The following is a 16,399-nucleotide window of genomic DNA, read 5'->3' as shown; positions in this document are numbered from 1 at the left end:
TATCTATATCGACAGATTTCGAATACTCACTTAGTCACTTGCACTGCTAATCGACAGTACAGTTCCAGGTACGCACCAATAAGGTGGACGTTAGAGTTGGCCGTATAGATACATAATAACATTCCAGAGAGAAATCGTGGCTCCCAGAAACCGTTGGAAGTTTTCCGTGGTAGATCAACTCGCAGCCACACTAGCGATGGCGACAGTACCCGTATATTCACCCGTAAGTGCACGATCGTTTTGTATAGTGTTGTGAACTAGTAGCTGAAGCTGAACATATCTTGTTTTGTAGGTAGTGCCGTTTTTGGGCCTCATACCGGGTGGCCTTCGTCATGGATCAATGGTGCGCATCAAGGGTATCATCAACAACCATGGAGAACGGTAAGAACAGCTGTAGGCATGGTGGTATTCTGCCGTGTGCAGCATAGAACACGCCATGAACGTCAATAACTACTAGTTAGAACGAAAATAGAGCAATGAATCATCTCCTACTTTTTCACAGCGCAAAATTTTTGCTTCGGGTATTTTTTGCTATTTTATCGTGAAACCCGATGCTTATCGCCAGCTACAAATTGATAACGTATCAGTGAATGATATTGACAGCCTGGCTACATTCGGTCACCTTTCGGTGCTGTCTTCTTCCGTTGCACTGTGGTTCAAAAAGACAACTTTGTTGATATAGTTTTAGATATTTACAGACTCAGAGAGACTTTTGTAAGTTGTCTTCATCAAAATTGTTCAAACTGTTGTATTTTTTTTTTTTTTGTAAAATTCTCCAAAAATTCTCAATTTTGAAATGTTTTTACATTTTTAAATAACTATTGCATGTTTTACTAATCAATATCAATTTGTCACTCCCCTAGAAATTCTTATACATCTTCTTGGCGTTCAGTCCAATTATTATACTTTAAGAAATAAGTAATGACCATTTGCGCTGACGATCTAACTTAACTCACATGCTTAACCCGCACAGGTGCCAGATCAACATACAAACCGGAGCCGCACTGAATCCACGTGATGACGTCACGCTGCACATCAGCATTCGGCCCAACGAGTCGGCGATCGTTCGCAACACGCTGCAAAACCAGGTGTGGGGCGCTGAGGAACGTTACGGCGGCTGTCCCATCAGCTATGGGCAGTCGTTCGATGTGCTGGTGCTGGTCGAGGTGAATCAGTACAAGATCGCAATCAACGGAGTGCATTTCTGTACGTTCAATCATCGTCTGCCGGTGCATTCGGCTAGATACATTTCGATTAGCGGTGGCTGTGTAATCCATTCGATACTGTCGGAGATGGACGCGTCGGGTGGATCCGTGCCACCGTATCCTGGAACCGCGGGGTCTGGTAAGTACCGAAGGTTTTTGATTGGAAGGACTGGACAATATGCGTATGCATTTGCGCAAAAGCGTTGTTCATCGCGTATTACACGTAATGAGCCTTGAACTTGTGTCGATGATTCATCTTACATCATTGTTGTGTTTAATTTTCCAAGTGCGTCAGTGTATCTGCTGAAAATAAAGTGTTGCAATATTACTATTGCATTTTCAACAGCACAGTACTGTGACAAAGTTACCTTATTTGACTCATTTTGATTGTATCTTCAAAGAAGCACAGCTATAACCTACTATTAAACTATGATTTCAGCGTGAGAATTGTTAGTTCTACGCTAAATTAAAGTTGGATGTATGAATATCCTGATGGTGCTTGAAAATTTAATCTGCATTCATAGTTCTTCGAAATCAATCAATAATGCTGATAATGTGGAGGACACATTCTGCTTGGAATGATTGGTTTGACGATATTAATCGACCGTGCTGTAAGTATCATGGAGTCAGAGAGAATATGTTATTTTATTTTATTTTATGGATGCATAAGGGGGTCAACGGGCCAAGTATCCAACGCAAGTCCAAGAACTCACATCGTCCATAAATACACCGTGCAATTTGAGAGTAAAAATTGCAACGTCTTTAGCCCGGTGGCTTTTGAGTTTTGCGTGGCCTTAGGGATTAGGAAAGGTGGGAGATTGATTTTGTGCATTGAGCTGTAAAAGAATGTGTGAAAGAATTACACTAATAGGCAAAATAAAGTGCCCACCCCATATTTTTTTGAATTTCTCCCATTATTTGGTTGAAATTAAAGTAAGCACACTGCAGTTTTTTTTCTAGAACTTCTTTTTAATATTCTTTTCAAGTTTTACTTACAGAACAATTATTAAAAAGGAGTTCGACTCAAAGAAAAAATAATCAATTTGTATTATAGAAAAAAAAAAACAGTGACAAAAAAAAGTGCCGACTTCATTTTGGCTCCCGGGAAAATAAATTTAAGTAAAAGAAAAGCGTTTCAATAGTTTATGTGTCCTCCTTTGGCCTTCAGGACCAGCCGCAAGCGCTTTGGGATGCTTTCCACCATGTTCCTTCGGTATCGGTGCTGTGGATCAAGCTCTTCCCAGGCGTGCTTGAGGGCTTCAAAATAGTTTGACTTGTTAGTAACGCCAGTTTTGTCAACCCTGGCATCTAGAATCGTCCACAAATTCTCGTTGGGGTTCAGATCCAGGCTTTGTGGAGGCCATTCCAGCGGTTTAATCCGGCAAGACCGGAAGAACGACTTGATCTTCTTGGCAGTATGCTTCGGGTCGTTGTCCTGCTGATATGAAAACTTCTCTTCAAGGTCCGTCTGGATCAACGAAACCTCCAGATTTTCTCGCAGGATGTCGATGTAGGAATCTGCAATCATTATCCAATGGATTTTCACGAGACTACCCACTCCACTCCAAGAAAAACACCCCCAGACCATCACATTTCCTCTTCCATGCTTCACCGTGCCTTGGATGTGGCGATCCTGAAGCTCTTCACCCGATCTGCACCACACACAAACCCGCCGGTTTCGATTAAAAAGCTCGAATTTCGATTCGTCCGTCTAGAGAACTGTTTTCCAGAACTCAACGGGCTTATCAGCATGCTCAATAGCAAACTTGAACCGTTTGGCTTTGTTTGCCTTGCTATTAAATGGGCGCTCCCAGGCAATCTTGGTAATGAGCCCCTGTGCTACAAGACGGCAACGAACAGTTCGGCCAGAAACTGATAGCTGAAGGGTTTTCTGGATCTCACAGACAGTAATTTTCGGGTTTTTCTTTACTTCGCGCATGATCCTGGTGCCCGTTTTTGTATCCGTTTTGCGTTCCGAATGTTTTTGTTTCAGAAGAATTTTTCCAATCGTTGCCTTGCTAATGCTGTAATTCCTAGCGACAGCGAGTGCGATTCACCGTTTTGCACATCACGAACCACCAATTTTCGAATACATAAGGGAAATGCTTTCGAAACCACTACGTTCTCCATTTTTTTCAACCTAATCAAACGCGATCACGTAAAAAAAATGCACCAGGTCAAGCCGTTTGCTTTAAAACATGTCAAAATCTCAAAACATAAACAATCGAGGGTTTTTCGATGGAAGCTTATCAAAAACATATTAATTTTCGAAGTGGGCACTTTTTACCCTTCTTACACCCATAAGAAGGGTATAAATACCGCTTGGAAAACCGACTTTCGATACGAGGCCCGCAGGGCCGAGTCACATATACCAATCAACTCAGCTCGACGAATTGAGCAAATGTCTGTATGTGCGTGTGTGTGTGTGTGTGTGTATGTGTGTGTGTGTGTATGTATGTTACAAAAAAATGTCACTCACGGTTCTCAGCCGTCTGTTGACCGATTTGAGTTCTCTTGGAAGCAAATGAAAGCTACTACATCCTAGTAGAACGCTATTGAATTTTATTTTGATTGGACGTTCGGTTACCGAGATATCTTTCAAAGAGTGCTAGGGAGTAGTACAACTTAATTATTTTAGATATTTTTGACAAAGTGTATCACCATAAATTTCTCAGCCGTCTATCAACCGATTTGGGTTCTTAAGGCCCCAAACGAAAGCTACTACATCCTAGTAGAACGCTATTGAATTTTTTTTTTGATTGGACGTTCGGTTACCGCGATATCTTTCAAAGACTGCTAGGGAGTAGTACAACTTAATTATTTTAGATATTTTTGACAAAGTGTATCACCATAAATTTCTCAGCCGTCTATCAACCGAATCGGGTTCTTAAGGCTCGAAACGAAAGCTACTGCACCCTAGAAGAACGCTTTTGAATTTCATTCCGATTGGACATTTTGTAACCGAGATATCTTTCGGGGAGTACTTTGGAGTAATACAACTTAACTTTTTAAGAGGTCTTTGACAAAATGCTTCATAATAAATGAATCAGCCGTGTGTCAATCGATTTGAGTTCTCTCAGCATCAAATGAAAGCTACAGCATCCAAGTAGTATGCGATTAAATTTCATGCCGTTTGGACATTTTGTTTCTGAGATATCTTTCCACGAGTACTAAGGAGTAATGAAATTTACGCTTTTGAGAGATTTTTGATAAAATGTATCATAATACATTTCTCAGCCGTTTGTCAACAGATTTTTTATGATCATATTTGGTTACACAAGTTAGTTATACATGAAAATGCAATTGCATCAAATACATAAAAGCTACTATCTCTTTGTAATATTTGAGCTTAATAAACAGTAGCAAAAATATCACGGAATGTATGTAGGAAAAGCCTTTTTACCCTTCTTACACCCATAAGAAGGGTATAAATATCGCTCGAAAAACCGACTTTCGATCCGAGGCCCGGAGGGCCGAGTCTCATATACCAATGAACTCAGCTCGACGAACTGAGCAAATGTCTGTATGTGTGTGTGTGTGTATGTGTGTATGTGTGTATGTGTGTGTGTGTGTGTGCGTTACAAAAAAAAGTCACGCACGTTTCTCAGCCGTCTGTCAACCGATTTGAGTTCTCTTGGAAGCAAATGAAAGCTACTACATCCTAGCAGAACGCTATTGAATTTTTTTCGATTGGACGTTTGGTTACCGAGATATCTCTCGAAGAGTACTTTTGAGTCATACATCTAAACTTTTTAAGATTTTTGGCCAAGTGTATCATAATAAATATTTCGGCCGTTTGTCAATCGATTTGAGTTCTTTTGGCACAGAATGAAAGCTACAGCATCCTAGTAGGTCGCCCAGAAATTTTATTTCGATTGGATATTTGGTTACAGAGATATCTTTCGAAGAGTACTTAGTATTTATACAACTAAACCTTTTGAGATTTTTGACCAAGTGTATCATAATAAATATCTTAGCCGTCTGTCAACCGATTTTGGTTATCTTGACACCAAATGAAAGCTACAACATTCTAGTAGAACCCTATACAATTTCATTAGGATTGGACATTTGGTTACCGAGATATCTTTCAAAGAGTACTTGGTAGTAATACAGGTTAACTTTTTGAGAGATTTTTGACCAAGGGTACCATAATAAATATCTCAGCCGTCTGTCATCTGATTTGGGTTCTCTAAGCACCAAATGAAAGCTACAATATCCTTGTATAAGGCCCTGAAATTATTTCGATTCGACATTTGATTACTGAGATATCTTACGAAGAGTATTTCAATAAATTCTTTTTTATTATTATATTTACTTGTTATCTTGCATTAGTTTTTGACCAGTCTATGGGAAATTATTTTTTAATAAATAATGCTGTCCTCATACAAAGTGTATACTAGCAGGTAATTGTTTTCAACAAAGTTATAAATAACAAATTACAAATACACAGGAATTTTATGAAAACTAAAAAAATTAAAGCTTTGAATTTATATATTGTGGGAAAAATGCAAGAACCGGACAGCCAAAATAACTAGCTAATGCCAAAACTGATTAACTTAGTAGATATATCATTTTTGTCCTTTTTACACCATGACCACGAATACCAAGTACTTCGAAGCTAATTTAATCGACTGATTAAGAGATATTAGACAAAGTGTAGCTCGCTGATTTTCTTACCCTATTGTTAATTGATTCAAGATTTTTTGGCAGTTAACAAAAGATACAATATTCCAGAATATGTGGGCCTTTTTTTTTAACATTGCATACAAGATTCTAGGAGGTGTCTGGCATTTCTGGTAGTTTAGTCCATGGTCCATGATGCTATTTTGGAAACCAATCCACTAGATGCCAAATCCACAATATTTTCTAGAACTTTTGGTCCATCACACAAAATAAATATGTTAAATACAAATAATACAACAATAGTTTTAATAAGTGTAAGAAGGGTTCTGTTCACCATAGGTGGATTAAATCGGGTTTTTATGATCATATTTGGTTTCACAAGTTAGTTATACATGAAAATGCAATTGCTACAAATACAGAAAAACTACTATCTTTTTGTAATATTTGAGCTTAATAAACAGTTGCAAAAATATCATGGAATGTAGGGTAAAGCCTTTTTACCCTTCTTACACCCATAAGAAGGGTATAAATATCGCTCGAAAAACCGACTTTCGATCCGAGGCCCGGAGGGCCGAGTCTCATATACCAATGAACTCAGCTCGACGAACTGATCAAATGTCTGTATGTGTGTGTGTTATTTCGATTAGACATTTGATTACTGAGATATCTTACGAAGAGTGTTTCAATAAATTATTTTTTTTTATTATATTCACTTGTTATCTTGCATTAGTTTTTGACCAGTGTATGGGAAATTATTTTTCAATAAATAATGCTGACCTCATACAAAGTGTATACTAGCAGGTTATTGTTTTCAAAAAAAATATAAATAACAAATTACAAATACACAGGAATTCTATGAAAACTAACAATATGTTAAATGAAAGCTTTGAATTTATATATTGTGGGAAAATGCAAGAACCGGACAGCCAAAATAACTAGCTAATACCAAAACTGATTAACTTAGTAGATATATCGTTTTTGTCCTTTCTACACCATAACCATGAATATCAAGTACTTCGGAGCTAAATTAATCGACTGATTAAGAGATATTAGACAAAGTGTATCTCGCTGATTTTCTTACCCATTCGTTAATCGATTCAAGATCTTTTGGTAGTTAACAAAAGATACAATATTCCAGAATGTATAAGCTATTTTTTAAACATTCCATACAAGATTCTAGAAGGTGTCTGGCATTTCTGGTAGTTTAGTCCATGGTCTATGATGCTATTTTGGAAACCAATCCACTAGATGCCAAATCCACAGTATTTTCCAGAACTTTTGGTCAATTACACAAAATAAATATGTTAAATACAAATAATACAACACTTATTTTAATAAGTGTAAGAAGGGTTCTGTTCACCATAGGTGGATTAAATCGGGTTTTTGTCACTGTTTTTTCCTTTAATACCAATTCATTTTTTTTCTTTGAGTCGTACTCTTTATCATTTTTCTGTAAGTAAAACTTGAAAAGAATATTAAAAAGTATTTCTAGAAAAAAACTGCAGTGTGCTTACTTTAATTTCAACCAAAAAATGAGAGAAATTCAAAAAATGATGGGGTGGGCACTTTACTTTGCCTATCAGTGTAAATGGTCAACGTAATTTATCTTTGTGTATTGTCATACAAAATTTACATGTTTGACTATACTGCCCCCACTCGCATAACAGTCCCATATGAATAGGAAACCTAGCAAATATGGGACTGTTATGCGAGTGGGGGCAGTTTATATAATGCTTGATTCCCAGTGAACCGATTAAGGCGAAACTGGATCTATTTCCTCACTTTTTGGTTTTTGATTTTTTTTTTTATAAAATAACGAAGCAATATTTTCAAAATCGGTTTTCGTGCACATGTAGAGTATGGATCAAGGTATCTCCTGTTTTTTTTTTCGTGGTGGAAAATGTTTTATGTTTTTGCAGAAACCATTTTTGAATATAATTTCACAAAAAAATGGTTTCTGCAAAAATGGAAAACTTTTTCCACCACAAAAAAAGCAGAAGATACCTGGATCCATGTTCTACACGTGCACGAAAACCGATTTTGAAAATATTGCTTCGATATTTAATAAAAAATCAAAAACCAAAAAAATGAGGAAATGCTTCCAGTTTCGCCTTAAGCTAGTTCTTCTTGTGCTCCTTTTGCTTTTGTCTTTACTATGAGCCATTTTACGAAGTGACAACAATGTTGATTATGGTATTGGTTTTCACGGGTTATTGGACGCTACCGCCTGTCAAAATTCATTCATAAAATCGGCTCGTAAAATGGACTAATAGGACTAATAGGACTAATAGGAAGCTTGATTACAAAACAAACAACAACGAAATAGAAGGTAAAGTTGTATATCAACTTGCTTCCTGCATTGATTGATTGATTTGTCTTTATTATAGAGACATTCAGCCCTTGACTGGTTCGTCTCTTGTATCAAAACCAACAAAAAAGGTTCTTTTTGGCACCACGAGTGTGGATCTTTCTCTGTACAGTAAAGATACATTTAAGCCCCGAGACCTGAGGCAATCAAGCTGATCACAAAGATCTGCCTTTGCCCAGAGTAGAATATGAAATGTAACAAGTTGAACTTAAAACAGCAGATCTGCCTTTTCCGGAAGAAAAAAAAAATGAAACGGATATGTTGTTCTCAAGAAGTACGGAATTTCAACCAGGTGCTCAAAGCATTCCTTATAACTACAGAGAACAGACATCCAAGTCCAATCTGAATTTTGTGTAAGGAATATTTCATCAGCAACACGAGTGGCAACAACGTGTCGCTGCAATCGGTTAGTTTCTCATATGGTGTTTTCCAGCGCTAGTGTTTTCATCGTGTATGGGTTTGCATCATCACTCAAATAGGGATTCAAATCCTTACACAACTATCTGAATGAAATTTCTTTTAGCCTTGATGTCTGTTCTCTGGGTTATAACTAACGGCTGTAAAGCCGGGTATCGAATTCTTTCCGGAGAAAACTGTTAGAGTTAATGTCTTTTCTAGGAAGCGTGATTCAGCAGATCTAGAGTTTCAATTTTTGGGTAAGGACCTCACTCAAGGTCTTTCATATTTGTATCTTGGGGTCTGGTTCAACTCTAAACGCACCTAGGGAAAGTACATTATCTGTATCAGAAGTGCCAGCAACGATTCAACTTCATGCGCACACTCAACGGAACATGGTGGGCAGCCCACCCGGAAGATCTGATAAAGCTTTATCGTACACCGATACTGTCGGTTCTCGAATGCGGCAGCTTTTGTTTTCAGTCCGCCGCGAAAAAACATCCTGAAGCTAGAGCGTATCCAGTATCGTTGTCTTCAGATCGCGTTAGGCTGCATGAACTCGACGCACACAATGAGTTTGGAGGTACTAGCAGCAATACTCTCTTTATCAGATCGTTTCGTGGAATTGTCGTTAAGGTTCCTCATTTGCTATGAGGTACTGAATCCATTGGTAATTGAAAACATTGAAAAGCTGATCGAACGAATTCATCAAACAAAGTTTATGACAGTGTACTACTCGTACATGACTCTGGAGGTTAACCCTTTTACGAATGTTCTCAACCGTGATTTCTTCCAAGACTTCTCCAATTCCACTATAGCTTTTGATCTGTTCTGTTCATGTTAAGTTGGGTAAACTTGATCTTGAGTACATGAAGCTTGTGTACGACTTCTTGAAACAAGCTGAAGTCTTAGTTTGATATATCCCCGTGTACCCAAGTCTTGTTGTTCCACTTGTCCACCTCGTGTCCCTTCGAAAATCGTCTGTTTGAATCGTTACAGGTTGTTAGTCCACCCCACTCTACGTTTGACCGGCAGCAATACTCCACACCAAGCTGTCACGTGTCAAAGAAAAGTTCCAATCACCCTATCCTTTCCTCAAATATTTTTGTTCCCTCTAACCTCGAGTAAACTCTAAACCGCGAGTTTTACGGTTCCCCAAAACTAACATAGTTTATAAGTCAAAAACCGAATTCGGCTCCTTTATGCCAGTTGGCGCATGAGCCTAAAATAAATGATTAAGAAAAAAAATGTTGTTCCCTAAGTTCGTAGGTTTGGACCTCTAATATCAGAATCTGTGCGGTTTTAAATATTTCATCTTGGCTTTTTCCATTTTTTTCCTATTTTTGTATGAGAAATCTCGGAAAAAGCCATTTTAAGATCAATTTCATCCCATATAAAAATGTATGGGAAAAAGACCCAAGATGGATTATTTTAAATCGCACATATTCTGAATCTAGAGGTCCAAAAATACAGTTCTAGTGAATAAACTTCGAGGTACATCCACTTTTCATAATGCTTCCCTTTGGACATAGCGTGAGGGTCCATTATGAGTTGCCATTTGCCGATGTCCATAAGTATTCGAATCAGAGTTTAAAATTTTCATTTTCAATGAGTACAATAGATTAAGGACAGACTTGTTAGAATCCCAATATGGCCGCCACAATGGCCGACTTTGGCACCTACTCACGATTTTGAGGGCACAAATCTCTTCGTAAACAAAACCAGCGCAAATGAGCTTTTTATTTTAAACTTATTACAAGTGAGCAAGAACAGAATAATAAAATCCACTGTTGTTCGAAGCTTGCTTCTTGAGATTTGTGCGTCTGAAGTTTTGATGCACTGACGAACCGGGATTTCAAGACGTTTGTCCTTAACAATAGAGTGCGTTGGAGCTATGGGCTCAAAAGAGAATCAATGTCTCGGGAGGAATAAGCAATGAGCCATTTTACGAGACGTTTCGGATCAGCTGATCGCTCATTTCATGAATGAAAATTTGACAGGAGGTTGCGCCCAAGCCCGTGAGTGTTAATATCAATATCAACACTGTTGTCGTTTCGTAAAATATACTATTGAACGAAACATTACAAGCAGAGATGGAAACACTCTCATCGTGAATCAACTCGCGAGTGTAAAAGCAACAAACGGTTTACTCACGGTGTCGAGAGTATGCCGTGTGTGAGTTTATTCGCACCCGCTTGCTTCACGAGTATGAAGCAAAACAAAAACAAAAACACTCATGAATTTTTATTCGCGAAGAACAAGTGGAGATGCGGGAATTGCATTTTAGAGCGATTTTAATAGCAAAACAAGTAGTTATCCATCAGATAGTAGTGTTTTGTGCTTTATTGTTCCTGAAAAATTAATCTGTCGGCCGTGTAAATTTGTTTTTCCACAAAATTGAAAAATGTTCAGAGTTGCTTCGCGAATCAATCACGAGTGCTACCAGCTGCGTTAGCTCGCGAGTGAAGGAAGTGCGAATATATTCTGGCTTCTGTTGTTCACGAGTAGGATAGCTTTGCGTTTGTGTCTACTCAGCTGCATTCCTCACTGTTTTCCATCACTGATTACAAGTGCCATGACTTGGAATCAAACCAATGATCATCCACTTATGAAGTGAACCCAACCCAATAAACCCAATACTTTAATATAAAATATAAAATAAAATACTTTAATCACAGACAAACAGACTTCACTTGGAACTTTCACTTGGAACAATGTCCGAATCGTGACAAAAGTATAATCGCCCAATGCTAATTACGCTGTGTTTCGCATACCCACTGAGTAGATGGCGGTAGTGAGCAAACGTCTAACAGGAGCAAAAACGATGCAAGAGCCATGAGCGAGAGATTTACGAACTACAGAATATTTGAATAGTCCGTTAAAAAGGGAAGCATTAGGAAATGGGTAGATAGAGACGTCTGTTTGTTTGTGCTTTAATCTTCAAGATATGCGTGTCCTATGGACTAAAGGAGGTATTCCAAACTTATTAGAGGCAATATTGCACTGGAATGGTACCTAATTGCAAACCTTGAATTCCATGCTCTCCACGTAATAATAAATTTTGTATTATTTTATTTCAGTTGGACCTCATCCGCCACCGTATGTTCCTCCGGCCTACCCACCAACCGGCAGCCAGATTGGATTCGTGCCGGCACCGCCCCCAATGCCCCCACCACCACCGTACACTCCGTCGCCGGGCTATCCCGTTGGCAACGCCGGCCACTATCCAGGTAGAATCAGACGAACTCTGTTCTTTAAACTGTTCTAGTAGTAGGTACATGCCATACCTACGCTACGCCTGCACACAAACACGCAAGCAAGTACACAATCGAACAAAACTGCACATATACGTACAACACAGAAAGATTGTCGTCTAGGTACTGGAGACGATATGACATAAGTTATTGCTTAATCGAATGTGGATATTTTATGAGAACAAAATATATAATAGTATAATTTTATTTTTATGAAAAGATGCTATATCCTGAAACAGATGGTTCTGTTGGTCATAAAGTTCCCATCAAATCAAAACAGATAGTTAAAACAGATGGTAAAAAAACAAAATTTTAAAATAATGCAAAATATATGTGTAAAAAGATAAAACACAAATGAATATTTTAATAGAGTATGCTGCCGTGAATCGCAAGTGTCAGTCCCATCTGCATTTTGGGCAAACATGAGTTAATTGCCGTTTTCGCTCTTTCTTCGGATGATCTTTCAGCTGCGTGTATAAAAATATATAGTTTGTTCAGTAAAATTAAAAAACAACACCAAGTCAGATTGTCCCATAATGAAATGTAATCGCAAGTCAGTCCCATTACGAATTAGTGTACCCTCCAGTACAAAACCTAACACTGTTTTAGCCAGTTTCATTATTTTTCACTGTTACGTTTTCATGTTTGAAGCAATGTGTGAAAGTTTCATGATGATCGCAGAAGTTTTTAATTCATAGCGATTTTTGGAAGTTTCACAAAGAAAACGAATTTGAAAAAGTCCATTTTCTCAATGCCTACTTTTTACAGATGGGACTGACTTGCGATTCACGGCAGTATGAAAGTATGAAAAATAATAAAAAGAATAATAAAATAAATATAAACATGAAAGGGTTCGAGATGAATTAGGTTTAGTTCTCCATTGATTAGATTTTTTTTATTTGTATTTATCGATTCATCTATATTTTAGTACTTCTACAGGGTCACTTGATAATATTCATTTTGTAATGTTCAGGTTTGAATTTTCTACGTGTTTATTCCCATTTTCTATTGTTTTTTTGTTTCATTTCACATGATTATTCATTATTTGCCAATACTATGTGTTTTGCTATGAAAGTTTTGTATCAAATAAAAAATAAATGTAAATTAGTCCAAGTAGTAAAATCTTCACATTCGGCAATTGCTTTCCTCTCTCTATTTTACTTCATTTCTAACAAAACTTAATGGTACTTTTCGATATATCTTCCATCTCTGTACCAGGAGCCCCACCGTTCGTCCCACCATACGGAGGCTATCCGCATCAACCAGTCTATCCGCCAGCAACACCTTACTCGGTATTTACTGAAGAACTAAAAGCCAAACTAGAGAAAATGTAATCCTCCTAAAGCACTGACGTGACTAATCAAGCATGTGTAGTCTTTAGTCTAACTATTGTGTATCTTTTACTCACTAATGTGGTAATATATTAGCATGGCGTAACTCTATGCGAATTTTATGTTTTAATTGGCACAATCTCTGAAAAGCACGCGTAGACTATAGAAAAGCGGTTTTCATCTTATGATCAAAAAATTCCTAAAGATATTTTTTATTATCTGGTGAGTTTTAAATATTCTTTCAGAAACAATAGTGGAACCTCAAAAGCCGACATTCCCATTTTTGGTAGATTAGTGCCCTATTTTTAATCCCTTTTTTGTGATTAACGCTTTTATATATTTTATGTAGGGAATCGCGCTACTTGGGCGGTGGCTTCTATATTCGTCTGTTTTCCACTATAACTCAGTCAAATTTGAACCAATTGACACATGTGGAATGTGGTGAGATAGGTATAGTATCTACCCGTGTACAACATTTCAAGTCAATTGGTTCAAAATTGACTGAGTTATAGTGGAACACAGACGAATATAGAAGCCACCGCCAAAGTGGCCCGATACCCTACTTGTAAATTGGAAGAACTTTAAAAACACAAAATTATCAGGCTAAGTTTTCTGGCGTAAATTACCCGCAGGGGTAATTTCCCACTGTGTCAATTCCCCCGAGGGGTATCCAGTTGAAAACCACTACTGTAGAAGCTCGCACATGGTGGAGGTATATTATTCGAGTTCAATTTAGCTTGCAAACGGGCGAATCGCTTTAGCAATGTTTGTTTGTCGTGTTTGTCCTAATCGCTTTCCATGTGTACCTCCAAATCGCCTAGTCAGTGCAACCGACAGCTCCCTCACCATCTTCATCGATGGCCAGTACCATGCTGGCCACAACCACGGCCACCACAAAACCAACGGCAACGGTGAAAGATTCCCTTATCAGCGGAATGCAGCAGACGAAAAACTTTCTGCACGATGCCATCTATGGTAAGCCAACGGCTACGCCGGCCTATCCGCAGCAACAAATATCAAGCCAACCTCCTTCCTATCCATCTCAACCAGCAGCCTATCCAACCCAACAGGTGAGCTTTAAAGGTGCGGGTTTAGCCCATTCGTCATAATTCTCCGTTTGGAATAATGGTCGTTTGTCATAAAACTTAGTAACATAAAATGTTAATGTTAATTAAAGTTTAACACTTTCGAGTGCCGTTCTAAAATGTCATATGACCAGCATACCAAACAACTGCCTAATTATGCCAAACAAGCTTATATTAAACGGTTGTATGCTAAATGGCACCGTTACCATTTGACATAATAACCGTTTTGCCCAAGGCAGTTTGGCATAATGTCCATTTAGTGTTATACAAAATGAAGTATAACGAATTCAATCGATTGTACAATTGTTCATAATGCATTCACACACAAATGTCCCAAAAATCCCCCATTTTCGCAGCATCCTCATGGTTCACAGTACCCTTCCGTACCCTACCCTACGGCACCTGGACAACCCGGTCAGTATAGTAATCCACAGCAACAGCAGCCGAAATCGTCTTCGGGTGGATTTTTCGGGTCCGCTGGTACAGGCATTGCAGCCACCGCTTTGGCAGCAGGAACGACCGCCGTGCTGATGCATAAGCTTCCTGTACGTGACGTCAAAAAGGAAAAGGCTTCCAAGTTTGGCTAAGAGCTTTGTAATTTCGATACTTTAGCTTACACATTGTTGAGACCTGGGATCGGAGCGGACACGTGCTTCTTTATTCTGTCTTATCCTATCCTAGGTTGAGACGTCCTGTTCAGCTGAGGCGAGGGTTACTTCTAACATTTGTTTTATCTTATCCGTATTTTGCTACTATAGAAAAAGGCCAAAAAGTCCAAAAAATTGATGAAGTATGCAGCCGGAGCAGGAATGCTGGGTCTTGGTGGGTATGCAGTCGGAAAGGGACTTCGGCGACGTAAGGGCAGTAGTAGCAGCAGTAGCAGTAGCAGTGATAGTGATTAGAGGCATTATGTTTATGAAGAAAACTATAAGCTTATGCAATAACGAAATTTGTTATCAACCGGATGATACCGTTTTTGAGCATTGATGTCAATTTCATTATTAGAAACTATTTGTTGATCACGTGTTATTTTGAATAAATTTACCATAATAGGGAGTTTAAAACAATACCACATAAGTTGAAGTGTAATGTGAGGAACAAACTTTAAAATTTAAAATATATCTTTACAAGTTCACGTATATAATTTCATTCAAATATCACATAAGGCTTCCCCCGTCAGGTGACTCTGTATATTACGGCATGAGATTTCCAAAAGTTTTTCTTTAAAATAATGATTCGTAACGAAGGTCACTACGAGATGGCTGGAGAGACATCAGATCCGCCATGTAGCACCTCGGCTGCAGCGAATGAGGTACGTCATAGGCAGGCGAGGAACAGGCAGAACTCAGTCTTCCGGATGAAGAAGCGCCAGCAGGAAGAACGGGATCGCGAAGCGATGGAAGAGCTGTACCGCACTAAGGACATACGGAAGTTCTACGAGAAGCTGAACCGCTCGCGCAGAGGCTTTGTGCCACAAGTCGACATGTGCCGAGACAATCACGGGGATCTTTTCTCACGCACGAGCGAGCGTGAGGTGTTCGAGAGGTGGCGGCAGCATTACGATGAGCACCGCAATGGCGAAGTTGCAAGCACCGAAGGTGGCGTGGTAACAAACCTAGGAGTAAGTGCGCAGGACGAAAGACTTCCGGCCTCTAGCCTCCAAGAGATTGAGGAGGAGGTTGGCCGGCTGAAAAACAACAAAGCCGCTGGAGCAGATCAACTACCAAGCGAGTTATTAAAACACGGTGGAGAAGCACTGGTGAGAGCACTACACTGGGTAATTACCAAGATTTGAGAGGAGGAAGTATTACCGGAGGAGTGGATGGAAAGTCTCGTGTGTCCCATCTACAAAAAGGGCGACAAGTTGCGGGAACTATCGCGCGATCACACTACTGAGCGCCGCCTACAAGATACTCTCACAAATTTTATGCCGCCGTCTATCACCAATTGCAATAGAGGTCGTGGGGTAATATCAGGCTGGATTCATGTGTAAACGCACTCAGAACGAATCAAATGTTCGACATACGCCAGGTTTTGCAGAAATGCCGCGAATACAACGTGCCCACACATCACTTTCTAATCGACTTGCTTAATGCTAATGACCTTTGACCTTATGAACCAACAGCGTTAATAACTA

The 16,399-nt window shown here is 38.9% G+C and overlaps 1 protein-coding gene across 2 annotated transcripts; it reads left to right on the top strand.

Moving 5' to 3' along the window:
* Window positions 1–14: 14 nt before the first annotated feature.
* Window positions 15–15,397, top strand: LOC109399101 (galectin-9). Of its 2 annotated transcripts, XM_029875223.2 has the most exons (8): window positions 15–223; window positions 293–381; window positions 974–1,344; window positions 11,673–11,822; window positions 13,065–13,138; window positions 13,999–14,247; window positions 14,619–14,807; window positions 15,021–15,397. In XM_029875223.2, the coding sequence occupies exons 1-8, from the start codon at window positions 197–199 to the stop codon at window positions 15,162–15,164; spliced, it is 1,293 nt and encodes a 430-aa protein (XP_029731083.2). In that variant the 5' UTR covers window positions 15–196; the 3' UTR covers window positions 15,165–15,397. The 2 variants fall into 2 exon arrangements, with proteins under 2 accessions (XP_029731083.2, XP_062711753.1); XM_062855769.1 differs by lacking the exon at window positions 15,021–15,397 and having other exon boundaries at window positions 26–223; window positions 13,999–14,260; window positions 14,619–14,856.
* The last annotated feature ends 1,002 nt before the right edge of the window (window positions 15,398–16,399 follow it).

The sequence above is a fragment of the Aedes albopictus genome, chromosome 3 (assembly GCF_035046485.1).
Source record: "Aedes albopictus strain Foshan chromosome 3, AalbF5, whole genome shotgun sequence".
In the NCBI taxonomy this organism is placed as follows: domain Eukaryota; kingdom Metazoa; phylum Arthropoda; class Insecta; order Diptera; family Culicidae; genus Aedes; species Aedes albopictus.
This window is presented reverse-complemented; position numbering and strand designations above follow the sequence as displayed.

Coding starts and splice junctions, on each gene's coding strand:
- LOC109399101 (XM_029875223.2), top strand. CDS start 197: ATGGCGACAGTACCCGTATATTCACCC. Junction 224..292: donor CAGTACCCGTATATTCACCC/GTAAGTGCACGA, acceptor CTTGTTTTGTAG/GTAGTGCCGTTTTTGGGCCT. Junction 1,345..11,672: donor TCCTGGAACCGCGGGGTCTG/GTAAGTACCGAA, acceptor ATTTTATTTCAG/TTGGACCTCATCCGCCACCG.